Source organism: Notechis scutatus, chromosome 1 (genome assembly GCF_049901735.1).
Source record: "Notechis scutatus isolate UNSWTSFEM ecotype Mainland chromosome 1, rNotScu1.2, whole genome shotgun sequence".
NCBI classification, from domain to species: Eukaryota; Metazoa; Chordata; class Lepidosauria; order Squamata; family Elapidae; genus Notechis; species Notechis scutatus.
In genome coordinates, this window is record NC_142009.1 from 326,412,814 (window position 1) to 326,439,208 (window position 26,395).

Below are 26,395 nucleotides of genomic sequence, written 5' to 3' on the forward strand. Positions count from 1 at the left end.
TTCCTTACAAGAAAAGGCAAGAATACGGGTAGTCCTCAAGTTATGACCACAATTGAGTCCAAAATTTATGTTGCCATAGCATTATGTGCTCTTCGTATATACTGTTATCTATGTGTTCTATGTCACATGCTAAATAAATAAATAAAAAAGCAGCTAAAACTGCTGAGAATTATGGCCACATGACCATGGGATACTGCAGACATAAAGCCGTAAAGGTGAGCTGGTTGCCAAACACCCAAGATTGGCCACTAGCGGAGGGGGGAGGGGTGGTCATCAGAACTTCATCAGAACTTCAAAACAGGTCATAAATAGCACTGGGTAAATCTGTCCATCAAACAATTGCTAAGCAACCAGTTGTTAGGGAAGGACTACCTGTAACTTTAAATTCATGAAGGACAGATCTACCAGGATTACTTATTTCTGTCTTGGAATCCATGTATTGGACGAACAAAGTTACAAGAGGGATATGTCTTTTTTTTTCCAAAGTTTTTTTATTTTTTACACATCTCTTCATGTGAGCAACGTGATTCTAGATTACAATATTTATACACAGTCATAGTTACACTTTCTTAATTAATATCACTTCAAATTATTATCCATTCGACTAATCTTTAGATCAATTTCCCTGTCATATTTCAATTCATTAATTCAACATCAAAATCATTTCATCCTCGCATATATTTTCAATTCTTTATCCCCTATTATTTCCATTTTCAGCTTACCACCTATTTTATGTATTGTTATCATCTATAACTTTCTCAAGACCAATATATAATTAGACAGTCAGGGAAAGAAAAAACGAGTAAAAGTAAAGTAAGATTAATACGTTTAGGATCCACATGGTATATCCCCCCATCTACAATATATCTTATATCTATTCCAGAGATATTGATATAATCATTACATATTTTTTCTTTGTTTCCAAAATTTACCTATGTAATTTTAATAAATTTTCATTCCCCTGCTTTTGATTATAATATAATTCATTCATTATAAATATTTTACATTCCCACATAATCCCTTCTAGTTCATCATATTTTCTATGTTCTCATATCCTTTGTATAATCAATTGTATTTTCTATTTCATGTATACCACAAAGAAAAAAAATAAAAACAGAGTTAATTTCCCCTTTTACTTCCCTTTGACCAATTTCAACCAAAAGCATTTATATAACCCCAATTCACACTTTTTAAACATAATTAATACCAGATTTTCACCCGTCATCATATTCTGTTTTCCTAATATCATTTAAATAGTCATTAGCATATTTTAGAATATGTATATATATGTATATGTATATGTATATATATGTATATATATGTTTTCTTAAGTTTTCGCGGGTACTTACATGTATGGTGTTCGGCTTGGTTCGGGTATTTTCCCACGTCATTGTAGTTCTTTTAAAGTTGTAGCAACGTTTCAGCAGAATCTCATCTGCCATCATCAGGCTTCTGTATTGTGTCCGTCTGTGGGTCAGACTTTTACAGTGGTTTCAGATTTAAATTTGGGGCAGCCTATTGCTGTGCCAGAATGGTTTTTTCTTCATCCTGATTGGTTGGGAGTCTTGGTCTGTGTTTATTGGTCTCGGAGTTTGCTGTGTTCTGCTTGATGGGTGTTTCTGATATCTTCTGTCTGTTTTTGGCTCTTTTGTATCTTGATTGGCTGGCAGCATTGTTTTACTTTAATGGAGGTCTTTAGTGCAGCTTGGCTTCGGGTAAATGGACGGCTATCATTAGTTAGGAAGCTGGGTTTCATCTGGGTGCCTGGTTGGGGTGTGTTTGAGCTGGAGGTATCAGGGGGATCTGTTTGTGCCCAGGTGTTTGCCTGGCTTGTGGTGTGGAGATTTTTTGTTTGTGAGTGCAGGCTTCCAAATGATTGACAGCCTGGTGGAATCATCTCTTCTGTTCATGCTTTCTGGTCTTTTTCAATCTCTATGGTTTCTCTGATGACTCTGTGGCTAGGGTTTTCCATAGTGGCCAGGGTTTTGGTGCCATTGAAGTTGATGCTATGACCTGTAGCTTCCATGTGTTGGACTAGTGAGGAAGTGTGTTCCAGCTTTTTGACTGCATTTTTGTGTTCATCCAGGCGGGTACTTATTCTTCTATTGGTCTGTCCAATGTATGTGGCCGGGCATGATGCACAGGGGACTTCGTATATGCCTTGGTTTTCCAGGTCAATTTTATCTTTGGGGTTGCTAAGGATGGCTGCTATTTTTCTGTCTGTTTTGAAGGCAGTCCTGATGTGATGTCTGTGTAGTACCTTACTAATTTTGTCTGTAGTACCTCTTATGTAGGGCAGGACAGCTGTTCCATAGGTCTGTTCATCTTCTGGGTCTCTATTATGTTTCAGTGTGTTTTTGTGGATCAAGCTGGTGATTTTGCTTTTGTGGAAGCCGTTGGCTGTCAGTACTTTAGTCAGGGTGCATAGTTCAGCCTTAATGTGTGTCTTGTCTGCCAGGCGTTTGGTTCTGGTAATTAGTGTTTTAGCCACGGAGTTTATCTGTGCTGGGTGGTGGTGGGATTGGGCGTTGAGGTAGCGGTTGGTGTGGGTTTTCTTCTGGTATATGGTGTGTCCTAGTGTGCCATCTGTTTTTTTGTAGATTAGTACATCTAGGAATGGTAGTTGTTTGTTTGTTTCTGTTTCCATGGTGAACTTGATTTTGGGGTGTGCGCTGTTTAGGTGTGTTAGGAAATTGCATCATGCCCGGCCACATACATTGGACAGACCAATAGAAGAATAAGTACCCGCCTGGATGAACACAAAAATGCAGTCAAAAAGCTGGAACACACTTCCTCACTAGTCCAACACATGGAAGCTACAGGTCATAGCATCAACTTCAATGGCACCAAAACCCTGGCCACTATGGAAAACCCTAGCCACAGAGTCATCAGAGAAGCCATAGAGATTGAAAAAGACCAGAAAGCATGAACAGAAGAGATGATTCCACCAGGCTGTCAATCATTTGGAAGCCTGCACTCACAAACAAAAAAATCTCCACACCACAAGCCAGGCAAACACCTGGGCACAAACAGATCCCCCTGATACCTCCAGCTCAAACACACCCCAACCAGGCACCCAGATGAAACCCAGCTTCCTAACTAATGATAGCCGTCCATTTACCCGGCCAAGCTGCACTAAAGACCTCCATTAAAGTAACACAATGCTGCCAGCCAATCAAGATACAAAAAGAGCCAAAAACAGACAGAAGATATCAGAAACACCCATCAAGCAGAACACAGCAAACTCCGAGACCAATAAACACAGACCAAGACTCCCAACCAATCAGGATGAAGAAAAACCATTCTGGCACAGCAATAGGCTGCCCCAAATTTAAATCTGAAACCACTGTAAAAGTCTGACCCACAGACGGACACAATACAGAAGCCTGATGATGGCAGATGAGATTCTGCTGAAACGTTGCTACAACTTTAAAAGAACTACAATGACGGGAAAATACTCGAACCAAGCCGAACACCATACATGTATATATATGTATATATATGTATATATATGTATGTATGTGTGTATATATATATATATATATATATATATATATATATATATATATATATATATATATAAAAGAAAGGATTAATAATAGAACCTCTTAATATCACTCACTCCATTTTCATTTTTCTCATCTATAATTATCTAATAATCTTAAGGTAATTCCCAATAAGTTATAAACTTCAAATCTCCCCAGTCTACATTTCTAATAGAAAACACAAAGATACATTCCCATGTGGTGTCCCCCTTTTATGCTATATCTAACCCTTATCTCTAAATCTCTCGGCCTTGTTTTAGCCAGCTTTCCCTTTGCTAAGTTTTCCTGGCCTTTCCTCTTTATCCCTCTTTTTTCCTCTAATATTACATTTATTTCCATCTGCCAGTCCCCCATCTTTCCTTCCCCCCCTTTCCTTTTCTCTTTTTTTGAAATTTCTTCTTGTACAGCTTCTTCTTCTTTTGGTTACTCTTGAGAGCTTTTTCTCTTTTATTTATTATCTCTGTCGCCAATGTCTTAGTTTTAGTTCCTTTTGTGCCTTTTGGCAATGCCTGAATTTTCATGTCCATCTTGGCTGTTTTCCTCTACTTTTGGCTCCTCCTCTCTAGAATTCCTTTGTTTTGCTGTAAATTGCATTACTTTTTCTGCCAGTGTGTCCAATAGACCCCTTATTTCTTTTATCATTTCTTTTACAGTTCCAACTTAAATTTTTTGCTTGCTTCTTCCATTTTTTAATCAATTGTGTTATTCTTTACTTTATTAAAGTTAATTGTAATCCTTGCCAAGAGACTCCATTTATATCTCTTTTCCTTATTGGTCCTTCTGTTTCCTTTGCACAGTCAACCCCCAACAGTCCCAAGATATGGCCTTCCTTTGTCCTCTTGCTGAAATCTCCCCCTTTTTCTTTTAAGCTTCCGGGGTTCTTGTTATGTCTTTTATTTCATGTCTTTTCTCATTCACACATTTAACAGACCAGTAATTTTCCATAAAGTCATCCAGGAAAAAATGCCTTGTACCATTAGGTGGTGCTCTATATCACTTCCATTTTTCAAAGTTTTTTCCCCCCCCTTTTTTTCCCATTATATTAATGTTAATTTTCAAGCATTTCAACCATTGGCTTTTTTTTTTAAAGTATAATCAATTCCAAGCAAGTTCAGCATTTTATCCAATGCCTTATTAATGCCAGGTTCTGTATATTATTCCCAATTCCGTCCTTAATTTCATTATAGCTCTTTTGTAATCCAGATTTTTATTTACCTTATATTGTCCTCTTGTTTTCTGTTCGCTGCTGTTGTACTCTCAAGTGAGGAATCTTTCTTTCTGCTTTTCAGGGTTATTAAAATAAAAGGTTCAGCTTCTCTTGTCTGGATAAACGCCGTTCACCACTTAACCTCTCTAGCACACACTTAGGTCCCGGTAGCTTCCCGTCTTCAGGGCAGTCATTAAAACTGCCACTTCTCCCTGTCTTCCAGGGGAGTATACCAAGCCAGGGAGGGAAGATGCGGCTCCCCTCAACCCAGCTGGTGGTCTCCCCCTCTTCCCCCACCCCTCCGAGGTGGGTCTGATGGTTCAGTCCCATAGGGACCCCTCCAACAGGGTAAACACAGATTGAAGCCGCGCACGATCGCGGTCTCTGTCCATCCTCGACAGAAATGCCACCGGAAGTCCAAGAAGGTTATGTCTTTATCACCCCAGAGGAAATGACCACCATAAGAAACAAAATACTGAACTAGCATAGGCCTTGGCCTAGTCCAGCTGGATTGCTCTTATAATGGTCTTTGTGGAAAGAACTGCCTGGCGTTCCTTCTCAGCATTTCCCCTACTTCTCGCCCCTTCCCCTAACCCCCCAGTGCTTAGATCTGCCTTTGCTTTGGTTTTATGCTGCTTTAACTGCAATTATCATTTTGTTGCTGCGTAAGCTACCCTGAATATTTCCGTGTGTGTGTGTGTGTGTGTGTGTGTGGTATTGGTCTGAAAATAGCTAGGGAAAATGGCTAGATAAACATTTCCTAACCTTTGTCATTCTCAGGAGCTACCTTGTACCGAAGGCTCAAAGAATATGTGCTGACAGAGGATGAGTTGAAGGAGCATGGCTATCCGTTACCCTCTCCCGAGAGACCTGGGCGGGCTTTTGTCTTTGCTGCGGAAGAGAAGAAATTGACAGATGGTGAGTTCTGCTGGACTGGAGAATTTCTGACTCTGAGAACCATTCAAATGTTCTGTTTAATGGGAGGAAAAATGGAGGCCAGAAAAGGAACCCACAGCCAGCTTGTTCCCTTCAAAACAGACATCTACTCTGAGATGCTTGTGGATGGGGATCTTTAATGAGTTTTTAAACATATTGTCAAATTTCTGACTAATGAACCCAAGCAAATCAGTTGGCAGATATTCTGAAGCTTCCTACTATAGATATTATTTTATTTTTTTTGGCATGTAGGCCCTCTCTTCCTGTGCTAAATCGTGAGAATATTTTAATCCTTTTGTCATTTGTGACTTATATAACAGAAGTCATATTTGAATGGGTTCATGCAGAACTGCAGCACCAAACTGGGATGAGCAGTGTGTTCCCCTTTGCACCAAATATGACTGAAAAATGCAGAGTAATGCTAGTGATGAACATGTTGTGCTGTCCATTGTGGTCCAGTGGATCCTTGTCTGGAGTGTTGTGTGTCCATGCAAATCCTCTGGACCTAATGAGGAGTATGGTGGTTGGAATACATAGGAGGGAAAAGCAGGAGGAGATTACAGATGGCTGTCCTGTTTGTAAGTTTGCTTCCCTGCCTAGGCTTCAAGATGTTTAGACTAGTCCTGCAGTTCTTCTCTTGAATTGCTAAGCAATTCCAGAGGTGCAGTCAAAGGAACTATAAGAAGTCCTCAACTTACAACCATAACTGAGCCTAGAATTATGGTTGTAAGTCATTGAAGTCAAAAGTAGAGGTTATCATGTGATTGCACTCAATATTTTTATACAGGTAATCCTTGGCTTATGAACATAATTGAGCCCAAAATTTCTGTTGCCAAGCAAGACATTTGTTAAGTGCATTTTGCCCCATTTTATGACCTTTCTTTTGCTACAGTTAAGTGAATCACCGCAGTTGTTAAGTTAATAACACTGTTGTTAAGGGAATCTGGCTTCCCCAATGACTTTGTTTATCAGAAGATCTCAAAAGATGATCGTGTGACTCCGGAACACAGCAACCACCAGAAGTACATGCTAGTTGTCAAGCATTCAGATTTTGATCACATGACTGTGGGGCTGCTGCAACAGTCGTAAGTGTGAAAAATGGTCATAAGTCACTTTTTCTGGTGCCATAGTAACTGAACGGTTACAAAATGAACAGTTGTAAGTTGAGGCCTACCCGTATCGTTTTTGCAGCGGCCGTTAAATGAATGCTGTGGGCATGAAGTGAATGCCACATTCATTAAGCAAATCAGTTTTCCCCAATGAGTGTTTTTTCACAGAAACCAGCAAAAATATCACAAATCATAGTTGCTGCAAAATAAAAGTGAGTTGGTTGCCAACACCCAAAATACAGTCATATGAATGTAGGGATGGGTGCAGCTGCTGTAACTCCGAAAACAGGTCATAAATGGCTTTGGGGGAGTCCATTGTAACTTTGAGCAATTGTTAAGCCATAAGTCCCTTTAAGTGAAGAAGAGATGGGTGATCTATGGTGCCCTTTGTCCAAGGACACATTTCGGAGGTAGTGGTCCGTCTCTCTGTCTGTTTAACAATCATAAAATGCCACCTCAAAGTCTAGTAGATTGATTACCCCAGAAGGCCTTCAAGGTTGGTACTTGGATCTTGGGAGCAAATCCATCTGATGGAGGCCCAAGGACCCCGGCGAGGTTGCAGCTACTCCTCATTAAAGATCTGAAGTAGGCGACACAATAGGCTTCTCCCAAATACCACAAAAAGCCGCTGTCAGTCATAATAGCAGATGTCAGTAGACCAGGTGAACAGATCCAGTTCCCAAACCTATAGCAGTTCCCTCTGTTCATGCCATCAGGTCAGAGAAAGGTGGTGTTGGGTTGTTCAAGCTTGTAAAAAGCTGAACTGTAATTGGTGTGTGTGTGCGTGTGTGTGTGTTTTCAGAAAGAATGTTCCAGTCATTGGGGAGCCTGTATGGTAGGCTTAGGTTTATAGCACAGATACCTAATTTAGGGAAGGGGATAATGTTGGTGTTGGGGTGATAAGGTACAGTCTTAAGAGTAACCATGGTCAGAACAAACAAGGATGAAGGTCAGGGGGTGAATTGATGAAATACAGCAATGCGATTCCTCGCTGGGTATTTAATAATCTTCCCCTTCTTTCATGTTAAAAATCATGCTTTTGCAGCAGTTAAAATTACCCCAGGAGCCATAGCCAAAGCTTATGGGGCCATATGCGGCTCTGAGGCTTCAGTTTGTATATCCTGCAGGGACAAAACAGAACTGTCTTGTTTTCATAGATTTCAGTCTTTTGGGTAGACCTTTTTATATTAGGGTTACCCTGATTGAGGTAATACCCGCTTAGGTCTTCCTAAGCTAAATTACTGCAAACTTTTTTCTGCCAAGAAAAACAAAACTTTAATCCAGAATAAAAGTAGATGTTGATGTCGAAAGTGTGTTTTAATTATTCAGTTAAGGTGTGAACAACAGGTGGCTCTCGACTTACAACCATTCATTTAATGACTATTCAAAGCTACAACAGCACTGAAACACGTGACTTATTAAGACCAGTTGTCATACTTAACAACTCTCTCAGCATCCCCACAGTCATGTGAACTAGATTCAGGCACTTGGCAACAGGCATGTATTTATGAAGATTGCCGCATTCTGGGATCATTTGTAACTTTCCCAGCCAGCTTCCAACTAGTGGCATCAGAGGGGGAAGCTGGATCGTTTAATGACCACATAATTCACTTAACTACAGTAATTTGCTTAACATGGTAAAAAAGGTAGGAAAAAGAGGTGCAGCTCACTTAACAAATAATTTGCTTAGCAATGTATATTCAGTCCCAATTGTAGTTGCAAGTTAAGGACTACCTGTACTTGATTTCTTTCGTTATTTCTCAGTCCTTGATACAATTGTTCCTCATACCACAAGGTGGCAAGCGGCTGAATCTCTTTAACATACCTACTCTTTCCCTATCAATAACCTCAATGATTACAGACCAGTGGCACTCACCCCTATCATCATGAAGTGCTTTGAGAAATTGGTCTAGAACCCGGGGGGCTATGTGAGGATGCTTTTTGTGGATTTTAGTTCTGCGTTTAACACAATTCTTCCACATAGACTAGTGTCTAAACTTCTGGACCTTGGCCTTTCTTATTCAATCTGCCTTTGGATTATGGATTTCCTGTCTGGCCGCTCACAGAGGGTCAGATTAGGTAATCATACCTGTTCAGCCCTTATTCTTAACACTGGCACACCACAGGGTTGCGTATTGAGTCCCTTACTCTATACTCTTTATGTGCATGACTGCATTCCCACCCACTCTAGTAATACTATTGCTAAATTTGCAGATGATACAACAGTGGTGGGACTTATTTCCTGGGGGGATGAGCCTGCCTACCGAGATGAGGTAGACCGGTTGCTTTCGTGGTGTGGAGACAATAATTTGGTCCTCAACACCAATAAGACCAAGGAGCTTATAGTGGATTATAGAAGGAACAGATCAGACATCCAGCCCTTACTTATCAATGGAGACTGAGTGGAGCAAGTGGCCAGTTTTAAGTTTCTGAGTATTACCCTAAAAGAGGACCTGACCTGGGATGCCCACATTGCAGCCCTGGTCAAAAGGGCCCAGCAGAGATTATATTACCTGAGACTTTTCAGAAACAACAACTGAATGAAAAACCGTTGGTGACCTTCTACCACTGCACCATAGAGAGCATTTTAACATACTGCACCTCTGTATGGTTTGCCAGTTGCACCATGGCAGATAGGAAAGCACTCCAGAGGGTTAATGTCATTGCCCAGAAGATCATTGGTTCCCTTCTCCCCTCTTTGGAAGAGCTTTATAGCTCCTGCTGCCTTAAGAAAGTTCAAAACATTCTCAAAGATCCTTCTCAACCCGGGCACCCTTTTTTTGAACTATTACCATCTGGCAGACGGTACAGAATAATAAAAACAAGGACAAATAGGCTGAAAAACAGCTTCTATCCCAGGGCAGTAGCTCTTTTGAATTCTGCTGTATAGTGCAGTGTTGGTGTGGTGTCAGGGGTTTCTGGTTCAGTGTGTGAAGGGTGAAGGATGTGTGTTTGTGTTTATTTTCATGGTCATGGTCATGATGTGCACTGAAGATGGTGTTTGATTTTGTTGTATGAGGTGCAATAAAGTAAAGTAAACTAATACTAACAGCTTGCCTAATGAGAGACTTGCATTTTTGATGGGTTGGAAAAAAACCAACCAATGCAATGTTTGAATATTGGTTAGAAACAGTTCATAGATGAGAGGAAAATAGCCATTGGCCCTTCAGATATCATTTCATACAATCAGTACAGTCACGCTTGCAGATGAGTTTGAGGGGATCCTGTTCTGATGAACTCCCAAACAGCATGATCCCTTTATCTCATTGGGAGAAACTAGAAGAATTTTTTTAAAAAAATATTATTTTAGGTAGGTATATGAGAATGGACTGAGTGCCAAAAATCTATGTTTTTAACACACTCCTTTTTCTTCTGTAAGGTTCTTGCAGGATTTGTTGTCGTTGTGGCACAGAATACATGGTATCTCCTTCTGGAAATTGTGTCCGTAAAGAAGAATGCATCCATCACTGGGGGAGATTGCGCAAGCAAAGAGGTAATAGTTTACATTTTTTTAAAAAAGTATATTCTTTTTCCAATGGAATTCAAAGTGCACAACATTGATTTTAATTCTCACAAGAAACCTGTGAGGTTATGCACAGATAACATTTTGCAATGTGCTTTGAGAGGTCGGACAACTATGTTTTAGATCTCTGCTCATGGCCATGAGTTTATCCTCTAGTAGTAATGTCACATAGTCAGGTTGTGTGTTGGATATTGGAGGCCAATGAAAAAATGAGAGAAGCATCACGTTTTGGCTCAAAGGTGCTTTTTCAAAAGGCAGGTGGACTGTTTTTTGAGAAAGAAGACGACATTTCGCTTCTCATCCAAGAAGCTTCATCCATTGTGACTGAATGATGATGGAGATGGAAGGATAAGATGGAAGGATAGGATTCCACACACACACACACACACACACACACCGCCAGTCCAGTCACCATTGATGAAGTTTTTTGGATGAGAAGTAAAAGATCTTTTTCTTCCTCAAAAAACAGTCCAGTTACTCAAAGCACCTTTGAGACAACTATGACCTGGATGAAGTGAATCTCCACAGACATCACATTTTGGCATTATTTGTTCCCTCAGACTGTTTATATCAAGGGGGCTTCCATGAAGCTCAAATAACAAGTAGCAAATATTTGCAAACATTTAGAAAAAAAAAACCCAAATAAATAAATATTCATTCAGAGCACTTTAAAACATGCAAGGTTATTGTTGTCTTACATAAGAAGCATCGGGACACAATTGAAAGACAATAAACATAATTAGGTTTGTGGTGGAGACAAAGTGGGATTCAGTTCATCAGAATCACCTTGGACCAATTGTCGTTGAACCCCACTCTACCAAGAACTAGTCTGTAATCCTTTTAGGGATTATTTAAATGATATAGCTCACAAATATTTCATAAGTAAGTCTATCTTAGCTTTCTGTGTTTGTTATGTAATTGTTCATATTACTGTTTGCTTTCTTTTTCCTTTAGCATCATTTTCCTAGCCTGCATCTTCATTATAAGTAATAATTTTAAACATAACCTTCCCCAAGTAGTTTGATAGAAAGGAATTGTGTTAGTATTAAAATCAAGAATATGTCAATCAGACTAGTTTTTGCTTAATTTTTGGTGGTTGTGTACAGTGAGGATTTCCCACTTAGCAGTTTTCTCTTTTGCAGTGCCAGGTGGCTGGGAAACACATTACAGCTGTTGTTCGGGAGCCGTAGGTTCACTCGGATGCCAAGTTGCAAAAGTATGTAACCATGTTTGGTCAAACCATGAAGTATAAGGTGAAGTGGAACACCTTCTCTCTGAGTACAGTGGCAGCTTTGCCACTTTGATCTCTGTTTCCTGGAAGATGCTTTGGAGATGCTTTTCAATCTTACTTTGGCTCGGGAAAAAACATGGCCCCTTCTATCAGCCATTCTCTGTAGTAATAGGACAAAAATATTTAATTTATTATTAAATTTGTGATAGCGGTCAAATCCATTAGACCAGGGACGTTCAACCTTGGCAATTTTGAAGATTTGTGGATTCAACTCCCAGAATTCCTCAGCCAGCATGGGAGTTAAAATCTACAAGTCTGAAAGCTGCCAAGGTTGGATACCCCTGCACATTAGACTTTGGGTGGCCTACAAAATCCAGCAAACAAGCGGCCCAAACGAAAACCATCCAAATGTCAACAGATAACAACGGGACCCCACAAGTACATCAATACACACATTAAATCCAGGCCCATGAACAAATGCTGGTTTTAAGGGCTTTCCAGGAGAGGGTGCCATCCGTATCACTCTGGGAATGCTGTCCCATAGGCAGAGACAGAGAAGGCACACTGCTTCAGTCCCACAAGATGGCAGCATTTAATAGAGAGGAGCTGTTCAAACATACTGGGTTGCTAGAAACAATTGGAGATACGCAGGCCCATTATATCAAAACTATTTCCTGTTTTTCCACCATGAATATTAATTTCATCCAATTAGTCATTGTGACTTGTTAATCTTCAGCACACTGATCACCCATGAATTTTTTTCGTAAGACCTTGAGATAGAAGCTCAGAACGGGGCACTGACTACCGAGGACAATGCTGCTGTCTCAATCAAGTTAATACTCCCCCCAAAACAGAAAGGATAGGAATAGAAAGAATCACACAATATAAGGTCTGGGAGGGATCTTTGAGGTTATCTAATCCAACCATGTGCTCAGTGCAAGAGTCTAGACAAGGCATATTCAATACCACCTCATAAGTTTTTTTTCTTCCAGGGCTGGTATTATCTAAGTTCCTCTGACCTGAACATATTCCAAGTTAACAAAGCCCTTCCTACAATATCAACCTGGTGCTCTAAGTGTGATCTAAAGGCTTCTCTTCATCTTAATACTAGGCTTTGGTTGATGCAGCCTAGGACTGTGGGTGCTTTTCTTCAGCTGGATCATGTTGCTAGCACGTGTTCTTCCCACCACCACCCCATCCCAAAGCTATCATTCAGAGTATATCGTAATTACATAGTAACCCTGGTCCCAGTATGATTACCCCAACAGGACTTTCCATGACAGAGAACAAGAGAAACTGGTGGTGGGAGAAGGATTCTGTTCAGGCCCAAGGCTGCTGCATTCCTTGAGGATATGGGCTTCTCCGCCATCTGTGAGAAAGACTGTGGCTCAGTGCCTTTAGAGCGACATAGTAATTGACTTGTGAGGAAACTAAACGGGATCAAATCTTTTTCCTCTCCAGAGATTTTAGTCCAGACTTCTCTAGGGATGTGTGAAATGTTTTTGGGCTCAAACTGACGCTTCTGTAAAGCTGTCCATTTTCAAGATAGCCTTTTCCACTGTAAAGATAATGGAATATTAGGCCTACCATCAAGGTTCCTTTTCTGCATCATACAAATGAAACAAAATGTGAAAAAAGTACGATATTTATGTAGTTACTGACCAAGCACATCTAAATTATGTTAAAGTAACCAAAATATCTTTACAATCCCCAAGGCGTGTCATAACTTTTGAGACCCCTAATGTTTGGAAATTGAAAGTTGAAAATTTTGACATGCCCTAAATGGTAGAATACATCCTATTCTCCCCCTGAGACATCACAGTTTTGCTGTTCAGTAATCTGAAAAGATTACTGTCCAAATACATTTTAAATGTCCAAATTCATTTTTTATTTTCTGTGTTGTTCCTTTGGATGTTCTTGAAAACTTCTGTCAAGTTTTTTTTAACGCTACAACAAAGTAAGGGTATTCTCTTTCACCCTTGTAATTGTTATTAATCTTTTGATTCTGTGTTATGGAGCAAGTCAGTTTTCAGTCTTCTGTCCATCCACCATAAAAAAAGGAACCTTTATATCCAATATTATGTTTACTCAGGTTGGCATTTTGCAAGACCACCAGTCTGCTAGCTAAAAGTGGGCAAGATTGGCGACCTGATCAAATTTGTCCAGGAATTGCTTTTTTAACACCTCTTTAATTCTCCTCCATTCTTACCTTTAGCAACATGTCCATGATGGCCGGAAGGAAAGTCTGGAAGGTTTTGTGAAGACGTTTGAAAAGTTGCCAAGGGCAGATGGTCATCCTGGCATCTACGCCTTGGATTGTGAAATGGTAGGTTGGCTGCGCATACAGAATAATGTTAAGGGTTTCATCTTTCATCAGGAATGTGTATTTAATCCAATATACTGTATTCGTATGGAAACAACTTTGATCGCTTTAATGAAGAGTTTGGGTAATGTAGAAAGGGTTTTCTAAGTAAAAACAAGGCTGTTGAGATTTCTTTTGTGACTCTCGTATCTCATCTTCTGCAGTGTTACACTAAGCAAGGTTTAGAGCTGACGCGCGTCACTGTGATCAACTCAGACCTGAAAGTGATCTACGATACCTTTGTCAAGCCAGACTCCAGAATTGTGGATTACAACACTCGGTGAGGGCCCACAAAGTATGGAAAAGCATGAGGATCGTTAACAAAAATCCGTGGGTTTGGTGACAGTGGCAGCAGTTGAGTGGCCAGAGTACCTGCTAAGTATCTGCATCTTTAGAGTTGCCTGCTGAAACTCTGAAAAGAAAGCCACCTGGAGGAAGTTAGGCTAACAGCAGGAGTCAGTCCCACCCACTCATCTTAGGCTAACTTCCTAACTTCCTCCCTGTGGCTTTCTTTTCAGAGTTTTAGCAGGTGACTTTTACGTTTGAATTTCAGATTCATTGCCTTGTTCTCTACTTGTCCTGATTTGTGAATCAGAAAAAAAATTATTTTTACTCCCAAACCATTGGAGATCACATTGCCCCGAGAAATGTGGGCTGAGTATTTTTCCTATGGAGGAACCTGCTTTTTGTGTTTCTTTCTGAGTTACTGCTCTGAACTTTGTTCTTTCCAATAAGGACAGGGGTGGGAGCACTTTTTGTGGCGACATTTGCAAACATGTAACATTGAGATATGTCAGAGGGCCTTGTGACACATACGGGTAATGCAGTGCTGGATTTCAAGGGGAAGTTGAATTTGTGTTGTTTCTACATTGCTGCCCTTGTTACAGTTTTTATCTATTTCCCAAAAGAAAATGGTGGGGAAGCATGGCTTCTGTTTTTAGCCATCCTCAGAGTGCTACCAAAAAGAAACCAGGGTCCATTTCGGTCAAGAGATTTTGTGAAAGAAAAGGGAGGAGGTTCTCTGAGCAGGAGTTAGCCTACAATTGCACATGTGAGGGGTGGTAACCATATGTCTGAAAAGCAGCAGAATTTTTTTTTTAAACACCCCACTATATGATACCAACCTTTCCTTGGCAGGTTTTCTGGTGTCACAGAGGCAGATCTGGAAAATGCATCGATAACTCTTCGGGATGTCCAGGCGGTTCTCTTGAGTATGTTCAGCACAGAAACTATCCTGATCGGCCATAGTTTAGAAAGTGACTTGTTTGCACTAAAGGTAAATGTTGCACGGAAACACACACCTGTTTTATGTACGCCCTTCACCCGAAATGATGGCCGTGGCTAGTTTATGGGTAAATCCCCCTTCAAACCCACTGCCTTCTCTGTCCGATCTTTTTAAGATGCACTTCTTTGAACCATAATTAAAAGTCTGAAAGGAAAGAAAGAATATAAAGAAGAATTCAATAGATGTTCTTCTTCCTTCCCCTCCTAGCTTATCCACTCTACGGTGGTGGACACAGCCGTCGTCTTCCCTCACCGCCTGGGTTTGCCTTACAAGAGGGCATTGCGTACTTTGATGGCGGATTACCTCAAGCGCATCATCCAGGATAGTGGTAAGATTTGGGGGCACAAAATGAGGACCCAGATTGTTGGGGCCATATGCTGACTCTGTGAACCACTTAGAGAGGGCGGTAAAGCACTGTGAAAGTAGTATATAAGTCTATGTGCTATTACTGTTGCTGTTGTTAGTTGTTTGCAGCAATCACCTGACTGCAACTTACAGTATTTTATTTTTTTTTGCTGGAAACCAGTGTTTGTTTCCAGTTTCCAACAAAAAAATGCCCATTGTGGACAATGGATATGCTTAACGATCAGTGTGTTCTCTTAATAACCGTGCAGTTCACTTAACAACTTTGGTAACTCACTTAACGACCACTGCGATAAAATTTGCTGCATTTTGAAAAACAAAGGTTTTTAAAGTCTACCTAATGTATTAGTCTTCTTAACTTGGAGACAATTGGGCAGTTTAAAAGCTAATTCCCCCTCCCTCCCATATGGCAGAGCCCCAAAGTCCTCGCCCTTTTAGAAAAGTTGTTTAAAATCTGTGTCCCTCCCCAGGTATTTGAGTTCGGTTGAATGGAGTTCTCTTTTGCTCCTTTTATGATCAAGTCTGGTGCCATTTTATATATTGGGTGTGCCTTTTAGTGTCATGTGTTTATTTTGGGGGTTTGCTTGTTTTCTGCTGTACGCTAACCAGAGTCCCAGGTGGACCTATAAGCCCACGAAACAAGTAAATGAATGGCTTCTTATTTTTCTGTTTGCTCACAGTGGAAGGTCATGACTCCAGTGAGGATGCCCGAGCCTGCATGGAGTTGATGATCTGGAAGATCAAGGAAGACGCTAAAGTGAAGCGATGATCCACCTTTATGCTGCTGCTGTTCTCCTTTGCATTTTTGTCACAGGACAATAATGAAGCCTGCAGAGACACGCCTGTAGCCGGCAGCAGACCCTCCCCAGACTTTTCCCCTCTCGGTTCACAGGTGTCCCGAGGAATTGGGAGCAAGCAACTCCTTTCGCTGGCAAAGTGACGGGCCGTGTCTGCATGCCAGGCATTGTAGTCGAGGCAAAATGCATTGTGACCCAAGAAGGTCAGCCATCCCTGTGGTGGGGAAAGGTTTGGAGATAGTCTCATCATAGAAGATGGGAGTGACTTCAAAAGGCACTGAGTTCCACTATTCCCTCTTCCCCTCTCCTATTTATGGACTTTGAAAGCTAGCTGTAATTTACATTTTTTTTAATTTAATTTGGGGTCTTGCGGTTGGTCTTGGGCTATACAAGAATGGCAGAGAAGGTGATCACGGACCCTGCTGTGTCAAGAAAGCAAGCTGAAGAGATGATGAAGAGATGCTGGCTTCAGTTGAGGGAGGGAAGGTAGGATCAGGGTTGCCCAGGTGGAAGGAACCTGGCTCAAAGAAGCTGTACTGAAACACAGGAAAGGGAGAGGTGTGCCTTGCAGAGGAGATCACTGGCAGAAAAATAAAGCTATAGAAAGTTGGGGATTTCAGGCCTCGGGCCGTGACTCCAGCAGCGCTTTCCTGCTTGGGTCTTGACTGTTAGAGACCAGAGATGCTCCCAAGTGACAAGCTGCTACCAAACTGCAGGAAACAGTCCAGGTGGCTTGGTCTGGGCTGCTGATAGCATTTCATTGAAACTACTGAGGGGGCAAAACTGCCCCCTGACCCCACATCCCTCCCTGCTCAGGAGTTATTCAAACTAGCTGCTTCTGCCTTTGGCTGGGGTAGGACTTTAGCCTTTCTGGCTTGAAAACTAGGTTCTGTTTCCTGCAAACAAGGATAAAAGAGGCAGGATCGTGTTTGGCATTGATCACATTTTCAAAGGGCTGTTACTCAAATTGGGAGGGAGAAGTGATGAGGAAAATTCCTAACTTGCTCCCAAATTCTTCCTCTGGTTAAACTTGAATATTTCGTAGTAAGACCTTCCGGGGGCTTTTTTTTTTCTTTTAATCTCCAATGGCTTTTTGTAGTTGCCAGTTGAGCCAGTTGTGTACAAAATCTCTCGCTTTGGCCACTGAGTTGTTAAAATATAAAGATGTGGAATAAATTCTGTTGTCCTGCGGAGAGCTCTCACGCCTGCCTCACCTGTTTTCTCACAAGCAATGGGGATGTGAGAGGATCCTGCTAATAACAGTGCAGGCTTTTCTGTGCTTCTCAGCATTGGAGGCAGCCCCCCCCCCCCACACAAAAAAAAGGATAATGTTCATTTGCTGGGATTGCTGTCACGCTTTGTAAACAGCTTCCCACAGGTAGGCATTAGGCAACTCTGGTTGTGAAGGAAGAGTGCCCGCAATTGACATTTTCATTATATGATGACTAGCAACACGGTTCCTTTGTTTTGTCAAAGGTCTCCTCTTTTTATTCAACAGGCGCCTAAGGAGCACTCTTTACTTACCTTGTTCCAAGGTAGCCCATTCCTGGAGTTTGTGGAAGGCATCCCTTGGGAGGGATTTGTCTCCAACTTAAGTATTGTACAGTGTATGTTGGGTACCTATGTTGGTGGTCGAGTTAGGGCTATTGGGTGCTGTGTGGGTAGCCAATTCTCAACAGGGACTGGCCTCTAGAAGGGCTATGTGTTTCAGGCATGTCTGCACAAAGGCTCCGTTGGGCCTTAGCTGTCAATTTTTACATCATGCTAATCTTTTCTGACATGACAGTCAGTGAAAATGAGGTGCCTCATTTAACCACCCTTCAGATTGGTGGTGTATGAATCCTGCCTGATGGAAGGTGGGAAACTATACATTTCTTTTTTGACAGCACTGGTGCATTTTAAGCCCCAGTGGGTTTGGAAAGCAAGACACGCACAAACCTGTCAAAACTTTTCCTGGGAAAAAGTAGGCAAGATTTTCCCTGCAAGAGTATATTACACTCTGAAGGCCAGTGGGAGCATTTTAAAATGCCAGGAAATTCATGTTCCTATTGGATCTGGGCCAGTGTTTTTCCAACCTTGACGACTATAAAACTTGTGGACTTCCACTCCCAGAATTCCCCACAAGTTGAAATCCACAAGTCTTAAAGTAGTCAAGGTTGGACAGCCTTGGTCCAGGCAGTGAATCCTACCTTGAGATCTGGTTGAACACTACCAGAGATCCCATAAACACAGAGACAGGCAGCAAAGCTTTGCAACGAGTATGTTTTATAGATGTGACAGATAAATAAATACGACAAATACATGGGAAAAGCAGAACTTCTAAGCAATCCTTGCTTTGGTACTTTAAAAGATGGTGGTTGAATCCATCTTCTTGCTCAGATATGCATGTGTTTACTTGGCATAAGAATAAAGGTAATGGTTGAAGGAAAGGAAGACCCTTGGGGTGAGCAGATGATCTATTTAACCAAAGGAACGTATTTGCACTACAAGCTTGTACCAGGATTAATACAGATTCATCCATCATTATTAGAGAGCTCAAAAGCTCCCTAACCTCCAAGAATGGAAGTTCCCTAGACAATGATGGTTAATCTCTTCCCCCCCCCTTTCTGCTATCATTTTGATGTTTGCTGCTCACCAACCAGAGCCTGCCCTTTGCTCTTCCTTCACAGGCAAGATTTGAAATGACTCCTGAGTAGTTTAGACTTAAGAAAAACGGGATCTCTCCCCCCGCCAACCCAGCCATTCGGGCTGCAACTCTTCTCTGATTGTAACACTGTACAGTAATAAAACTGTAGACTTTGTATACGTACAACTGTATACCTGTTAATACTGTTTTTTATTTTTTTTTAATAAAGCAAAATATGACATCCCTACATAGCGTGATTGTGAGGGTTGCAGGGCTAGGATTTGGGTGGACTATTTCAAAAGGGGGTAACTTTTAAAATTATCGTTAATCAGATGTTTGTGCTCCAAACCCAATGTAGTTATTTTCACTGAATGTTTGGGATTTGTTCATCTACTGAAGCTGCTTCTCCCCGTGAGTGTTAAGTCGCGGTGAATTATGGTTGTGCAGAGCAACTCCACAATTAGAAATTAAATGTGGTTTTGTGTGATGGGGAAATAGAGTGGACAAGTGCAATTTGCGTATGTGTATATCTATATAGATAAAAATCTAGCAGATGGATAGATAGGCGGGAGAACGTTTGTTAAAGAAAATAGATTTGAGAAATTTTAAGGTGTGCAAATATAGATAGATACTGGGTGAATTTCTATGTCTCATGTGAGGGATCCTCCATTTTATTCAACTTTGAAGAAAACATGATTATAATGATACCCAACGTTTCAAGTACAGGTAGTCCTTGACTTAACAACAGTTGTTTTAGTGACCATTCAAAGTTACAATGGCACTGAAAAATGTGACTTATGACTGTTTTTCACAGTTACCACCGTCATAGCATCCCCGTGATCATGTGATCAAAATTCAGAGGCTTGACAACTGGTTCATACTTACGACTGTTGCTGTGTCCCAGGGTCATGTGATCACCTTTTGCAATCTTCTCACAAGCAAAGTCAATGGGGTAGCCAGATTCATTTAACAACTGTGTTACTAGCTTGTCAACTACAGTGATTTACTTAACAAACTCTGGCAAGAAAGGTAGTAGAAATGGGGCAAAACTCACTTAACAAATGCCTCACTTAACAACAGAAATTTTGGGCTCAATTGTGGTCATAAGTTCGAGGACTACCTGTACCTGAACAGAGTCACAGATCTTTCTCCTCATTCACACTGAGATCTTGAACAAGAGGTTGAAACAGTCTCTACCGCAGCAGCCTGGGAGATAAATTGGGTTTGAATGTGAAAGCAATCCAGTGGCTGATGTTTCTGTAATGTTCTCCTATCCTCTTCCAGTACATCTTTTTGAAATAAACTTTGGGGTGATCTTGCTTTCTATTGGCAAGAGCTTGACAGTGGTATTTGGGAGGTGTATATATGTGTTTTAAAGGGTTTACACAACTATTAGTATTGAGTTTCCCATTTAACGGCAAGAGGAGACCGCATCACATTTTTTAGCTCTTGTGCCTGTGAAATTTGGCAGCGTATTTGAGGGGATTCTCAAGTGTTGGCCACAAAGTGCCTGTCTCTCAATAGTAAACAGGATCTCTGTTAACTTCCAAATTCAAGGTTTGTCTGTTCCTCCTGCATTTGTGAGCCCACCTGCTCCTAAGGGCCCTTAATTTCTCTGGGTCTGGTCCTGCAGGCATTCCTGAATATTCTAGCAAAATAATTCTAGAGGATTGAATATCATGATCCATTTGATGTGGGTTTGAGAAGCAACTAGGAACTGTCATTCTTACTGGTAATGAATCTTTCATGGATTCATTATATCCCAAGATATCACAGAAAATAGATCTCTGCTGTAAAAGTGCATCCAGCTTTGATCTCAAAGTAGAGAGTATGATTGGCATCTGACAATGTTGCAACAAACGAGGTGGAGTGTGTCTAATAGTCCTGCTGGACCACACCAAAAAGCTGCTGAATTTAGCATTATGTGGATTCTCACAGTGTCTAATTAGCTATTCTCAGGAAAGTCCTTGGCCACTGGCATATAAAATAATAATATGATTCTAGCGGTTGATTGGTTGGAAAGAGCCAGCAAAATTATCCATCAGCAATGGCCCAGTCCTCCATGAATTGCGCCTATTTCAAAATAAATGGGTGGCTATTGCCATATTTGGTGGCTGCGAATTCAAAAGCTTTGACAATACAATGAACTAAACTCTGATTAGCTGATCAGTGTTTTTTATTTATACTTGTTTATCAAATTTAGACATTGCCTCACTGTCCAAGTGGGCTGTTCATAGATAACAAACTATAAAATTATATGAAAAAGAGAATGAGAAACAGAATTAAAACAAAGTGAAGAATAAAATAAGAATAAAAAAGGTAAGTTGAATGCTGGAGAGAGCACCCTCAAGCCACCAAGTCACCCCAGGGTTGTGTGCCACTCCTCAGTTCTCACTAGTTGGCAAAGCTAAGTCTTCACACTCTTCCAAAAGGCTACAAATGGAGGACAAGATATTTATAGGGCGGGGACAATAGCAAAGAAAGCTCTCTTATGCTTTAATACAGGGGTCCCCAACTCCAGTCTGTGGATCATTACTTGGCCCTGCCATGCCAGAAACGGCCACGTAAACAAGCCCCATCCATGGGATTCAGACAGCAAATGAAACACCCCACCCCAGTCTGCAGGAAAACTCTATGGAACTGCTCAGGAGTGGGATTCAATTTTTTTAATAACCGGTTCTGTGGGCGTGGCTTAGTTGGTAGGCGTGGCTTGGTGATCATATGACTGGGTAGACATGGCTTGGTGGTCATGTTATTGGCTGGGCATGGCCAACTCAATATCACTCACATCGAGGCACCATCTCTTCACCTGGCCTCTCATGACTGGGGATGCTGCAACAGTCGTAAGTGTGAAAAACGGTCATAAGTCACTTTTTTCAGTGCCATTGTAACTTTGAATGGTCACTCCACACAAGCAAAGTACTAGCAAAGGAGGGGAAAAAAAGTCCAGAGAAGTTCCAGAGACAGGAAGTCTAGTCCTGCCAAGAATGTAATAAGGGTTAACGGAGAGGCAGTTTCTGTAAGCAACACCAGAATGTTTCCTTCCTGCCTTCCTTACAGGATTAGGCCAGTAATTTCTTCTAACAACCGGTTCTCCAAACTGCTTAGAATGTTAACAACCAGTTCTAGCGAATAGATGCGAACTGGTAGAATCCCACCCCTGGAACCACCCCAAAAGGTTGAGGGCCCCTGCTTTAATAGATAACTCCTTGCTTCTGAAATATAGACTTAACCATTTATCTCATTTATCCCACCTTTATTGTTTTCATAAATAAGGCAGTGGACTTATCTAATTCTCCTTCCTTCTAGTTTCCCCACAACAACAACCCTGTGAGGTAATGGCACAAAACCACCCAGCCAGGTTTCATGCTGAGTTGGGACTAGAACTCACAGTTTCCTGATGATTGGCCCAAAGTCACCCAGCTGGCTTTTATGCCTGAGAGGGGACTAGAACTCACCATCTCCTGGTTTCTAGGCCAACACCTTAACCATTACGCTAACTAATTTAGTGAACAGTCCGGGGCTCTGGTGTGTGTGTGTTGTGTGTGGGGTGGGATTGCCACTGTTCACCCTGTCCATGGTGTCCGTCCTGCTTCCCCTAACTGCCATGAAGCTAATATGCAGGCTGGTGTGCTACTTGGGTGACAGTTGTTGCCTGCACTGACTTTGTGGGGGAAGGTCAGAGGTGAGGCAACACTGCTTGATCCTCACAACGAAGAAGCTGTTGCTTTAACTCGCTTTAACATGTTTTTTTTTTGTCCAAGTGCCTGATTGCCCCCCCCCTCCCTAAACCTTATTGTCCCAGTTATTGATCAAGGTGCTGAGCTTCATTCAGGACAAATTTGGGAAGGGCGAAGGATGTGTGACTGTTTGGGTGCCCCGCTGAGCTATTGACAGATGTGTCAAAAGCAATTTGTACTTTGGTGATGTCCGTGATGTTGCTAGGCCTTGTCCCTGAGTAAAAAGCTTAACTACTAAATAGACAGAAGGTGCTTATTTTATCCAGAGGGTATATTGGTCCACCTTGCCTCCATAAACTTGTCATGGGATTACCAAGAAAGGACAAATGGTCCCATTTTTCTGGTCTTCATGGCTGCATTAAAGTTTGGTTTCAGTCACTCTCATCAGGCAAACTGAAACTTTGGACTAGTGTTGTGAAAGGCTTGCTGTTCTGGTTATACAGTCGAAAGATGGAGGGTGTGGGAAGGCAAGATAATCCTGCCGCTTGTCCATATCAAGTTTGATTGGCAAACTCAATTACAGTTTGTGAACCCTTTTGAATTGTCAATATTTCTGCATAAATATGATCTAACATGTGATTTGCGCTCCACACAAGTCCTAAAACTAGATGAAACCCCAATTACATGAGTGTCGTTGATTATACTTGTCTATTTATTGAGGAAAATCCAAATCCAAATCCAAAAATGCATAGTTCTGCATGGCAAAAATATGGATCTTGGATTATCAGTTTCAATCAGTGGGTCTCTCCTGAGGCAGGCAGCCCATTATATTATGCCTCTGGATGAGTTCCCGCTTTAGACTCGGTTATCTGAATTGCCACCTCATGCCTGCACTTTGCATTCACTTGATGCCAGTCTGCCAGGAATTTGGGGGGGGGGGGAAGAAGCTGGATGGGAGGGGGGAAAGTTCTGCCTTCTGGAGATACAATTTAAAGGTTATAAGACAGCTGGGAATGGCATGCAGCTGCATGCCAGGTAGCCCACAATTGAAGAGACCATTCCCAAAACTTTTCATTTGAATATGATTGGACAAGGGGAGACCAGCAATGGGAAGCGACTTAGGAGAGAAGGTTAAACTTGGAGATTTTGGCATGCAAACTTAAGTTTTGCTTTATTGTATTCTGCTTGACCTTTAGCAAACCCTTTCTCACTAAATGGAGTCAAGGATCATTCTTACTTAAAGGCTCAAGCTGAGGCAGGGCTGACACTCGCCCATTTTGCTGAGGTAAACCCAGTGGTGGGATTCAGCTGGTTTGCACCACTTCGGCAAACCGGTTAAATTACCTCCCCGCATCAAAGTAGTTCTTGGGCACTGCACTGCAGTGGAGAAAAGCAGAGGTGGTATTCAGCCAGTTCTGACAGGTTCTGGAGAACAGGTAGCGGAAATTTTGAGTAGTTCAGAAAACTGACAAATACCACCTCTGGTTGCCCCCCCCCCCATCTATTTGTTGCCTCCCAAGTCCCAGCTGATCGGCTGGATCTTCTTTGGTTACCCTGCACAGGAGAAAGGAGCTGGAAAGTAGGTTAGTGGGTGGGGAGGGAATGGGGATTTTACAGTATCCTTCCCTTGCCACGCCCACCAAGCCACACTTAAATTTTTTTTTATGTCCAAGTGCCTTGGACAAGCCACACCACGCCCACCAAGCCACACCCACAGAACCTGTAGTAAAGAAAATTTGAATACCACCACTGGAGAAAAGGGTAGTGGAGCGGCCGGCACGGTCATAAGATGAGGAATACCTGTACCTGATTAACTATCCTTATCAGCAATTAAAGAACATACAGGTTGGTTTAACACAGAGATCTCCAAACTTGGCAACTTTAAGACTTGTGGACTTCAACTCATAGCTGGCTGGAGAATTCTGGGAGTTGAAGTCCACAAGTCTTGAAGTTGCCAAGTTTGGAGATCTCTGTTTTAACAGATGCTAACTTCTTAGGTAGTTTGGCTAGTTCATCTGGATCTGATGTGTGAATCTGGCCATTAAGATTTGTGAACCATGGGCACTGAGGCCATTGTGGCTGGCTCAATAAACTCTGATTAAGCAAGCCATGTCTTCACCAGTCACTAATCTGATCTCCTCATTCTGTTGGTCCTTGCTTTGTGTCCAATAAAGATTTTGGTAGCAAGTCACCAATGTTGACTTTGTTCTTCCAGTGAAGAGGCGTTTTGTTGACTTAATCTTTCTTTCCCCCTGAGAATGGGGATCAAGTAAGAATGGAGGGGTAAAAAGATTTGGGTGACATCTCCCCCCACCCCCAGCCCCGTATTTTGTACAAAGGCAAAGAATGATGCCCCATCACTGGAGTCTGCTTAGCATTGCCTGTCCAGCAGCTCCCCAATTCCTGATCAATACTTGGGCCACAAAGACCCCCATTCCTTTGACTGTCCATTATCCCCTCCTCTCATTTGCTTCGGCTGTCAAAAGGTGGGAACTCAGTGGAGTTGAAGTGACCTTTCAAAAGGCTGCATCGATCATCTGCCGTCACCTCTGACCCCGGGGCTCCAGAGCTCTTGGGAGAGCAGTAAACCACACAGACGTCCCGTGAATGCTGCCTGGCAGGGGCTCTTCAGCCCCACACTGGGGTGGGTCTCCTAGTGGAGGAGGAGGAGGAGGAGGAGGAGGCGGCAGCGGCTGGGGAGCAAGGGTAGAGCTAATGAGCCCTGGATGATGCTTCTCATGTAAGAGCATCTCCCAATCATGAATCAAATGAGCGGAATTGAGGAAGATGTTGACTTGGTAAATGTGGGCAATAGGAGATCAGTTCTGATTCCCTCCAAAGATGGAAGTGAACATTATTTACCTCCAGAACAGTGTGGGATTCAATTTTTTTTTTACTACCGGTTCTGTGGGCGTGGCTTGGTGGGCGTGGCTGAGGAAGGTTACTGGAAGAAAAATGGAAAGGGCAGCGTGTAGCAGAGTTCAATGTGTGGCTAAAGGAGTGGTGTAAAAGGGAAGGCTTTGGTTTTATTAGTCATGATGTCTGCAGCTGGTCCAATGAAAAACTGTACAAAAGAGATGGTTTGCATCCATCAAAGAAAGGGACTGAGTTACTTGGCATTAAATTCACAGATTTCCTGGATAAACATTTAAACTGAACAACGGGGATAGAGAATTAATGGATTCAGAACATCTCTGTCCCCAGCAACCTAAAACTGATAAGGATACCAGTGCATGCAAAATAGATGTTTGTGCAGGTAAGGTTATCAACCTTGATGCCAACCAAAACAAAGCACTTAATAGTGAGTACCATACCATGTGCACTAATCAAACAGGTGGCAAGAAAGTAGGGGCAGGCAGGCACAACACAGGTTATGTAGACAGGAAACACATTGTCAGACATAAAGATCTCAAGTGCCTATATACAAATGCACAAAGTCTGGGGAACAAGCAGGGTGAACTCGAACTACGAATACATGAAGGTAAATATGATATAGTTGGAATAACAGAAACTTGGTGGGATGAAACCCATAACTGGAATATACTGGTAGAAGGATACAAACTATTAAAAAACAAAAACCAGACCCCATAAAAGAGGAGGTGGAGTTGCACTGTATGTAAAGGACCACTATATTGCTACAAAAATGCATGAAACCAAAGATGAAAACCTCCTAGAATGCATATGGGTCAATATAAAAGAAAAAAAGAATGACATGGCCATAGGCGTATATT

General features: G+C 41.8%; 1 protein-coding gene across 1 annotated transcript in view; it reads left to right on the forward strand.

The window, feature by feature from the left end:
- REXO1 (RNA exonuclease 1 homolog) overlaps positions 1–19,231 on the forward strand; it is a 38,564-nt gene extending 19,333 nt beyond the window's left edge. Inside the window, exons 9-16 of the mRNA XM_026681125.2 lie at positions 5,533–5,670; positions 10,177–10,290; positions 11,463–11,536; positions 13,767–13,877; positions 14,078–14,193; positions 15,051–15,189; positions 15,406–15,526; positions 16,242–19,231. Of these exons, the coding sequence (XP_026536910.2) occupies positions 5,533–5,670; positions 10,177–10,290; positions 11,463–11,536; positions 13,767–13,877; positions 14,078–14,193; positions 15,051–15,189; positions 15,406–15,526; positions 16,242–16,330 (902 nt within the window). The 3' untranslated portion in view covers positions 16,331–19,231. The remainder of the gene's footprint in view (positions 1–5,532; positions 5,671–10,176; positions 10,291–11,462; positions 11,537–13,766; positions 13,878–14,077; positions 14,194–15,050; positions 15,190–15,405; positions 15,527–16,241) is intronic.
- Positions 19,232–26,395: the final 7,164 nt, after the last annotated feature.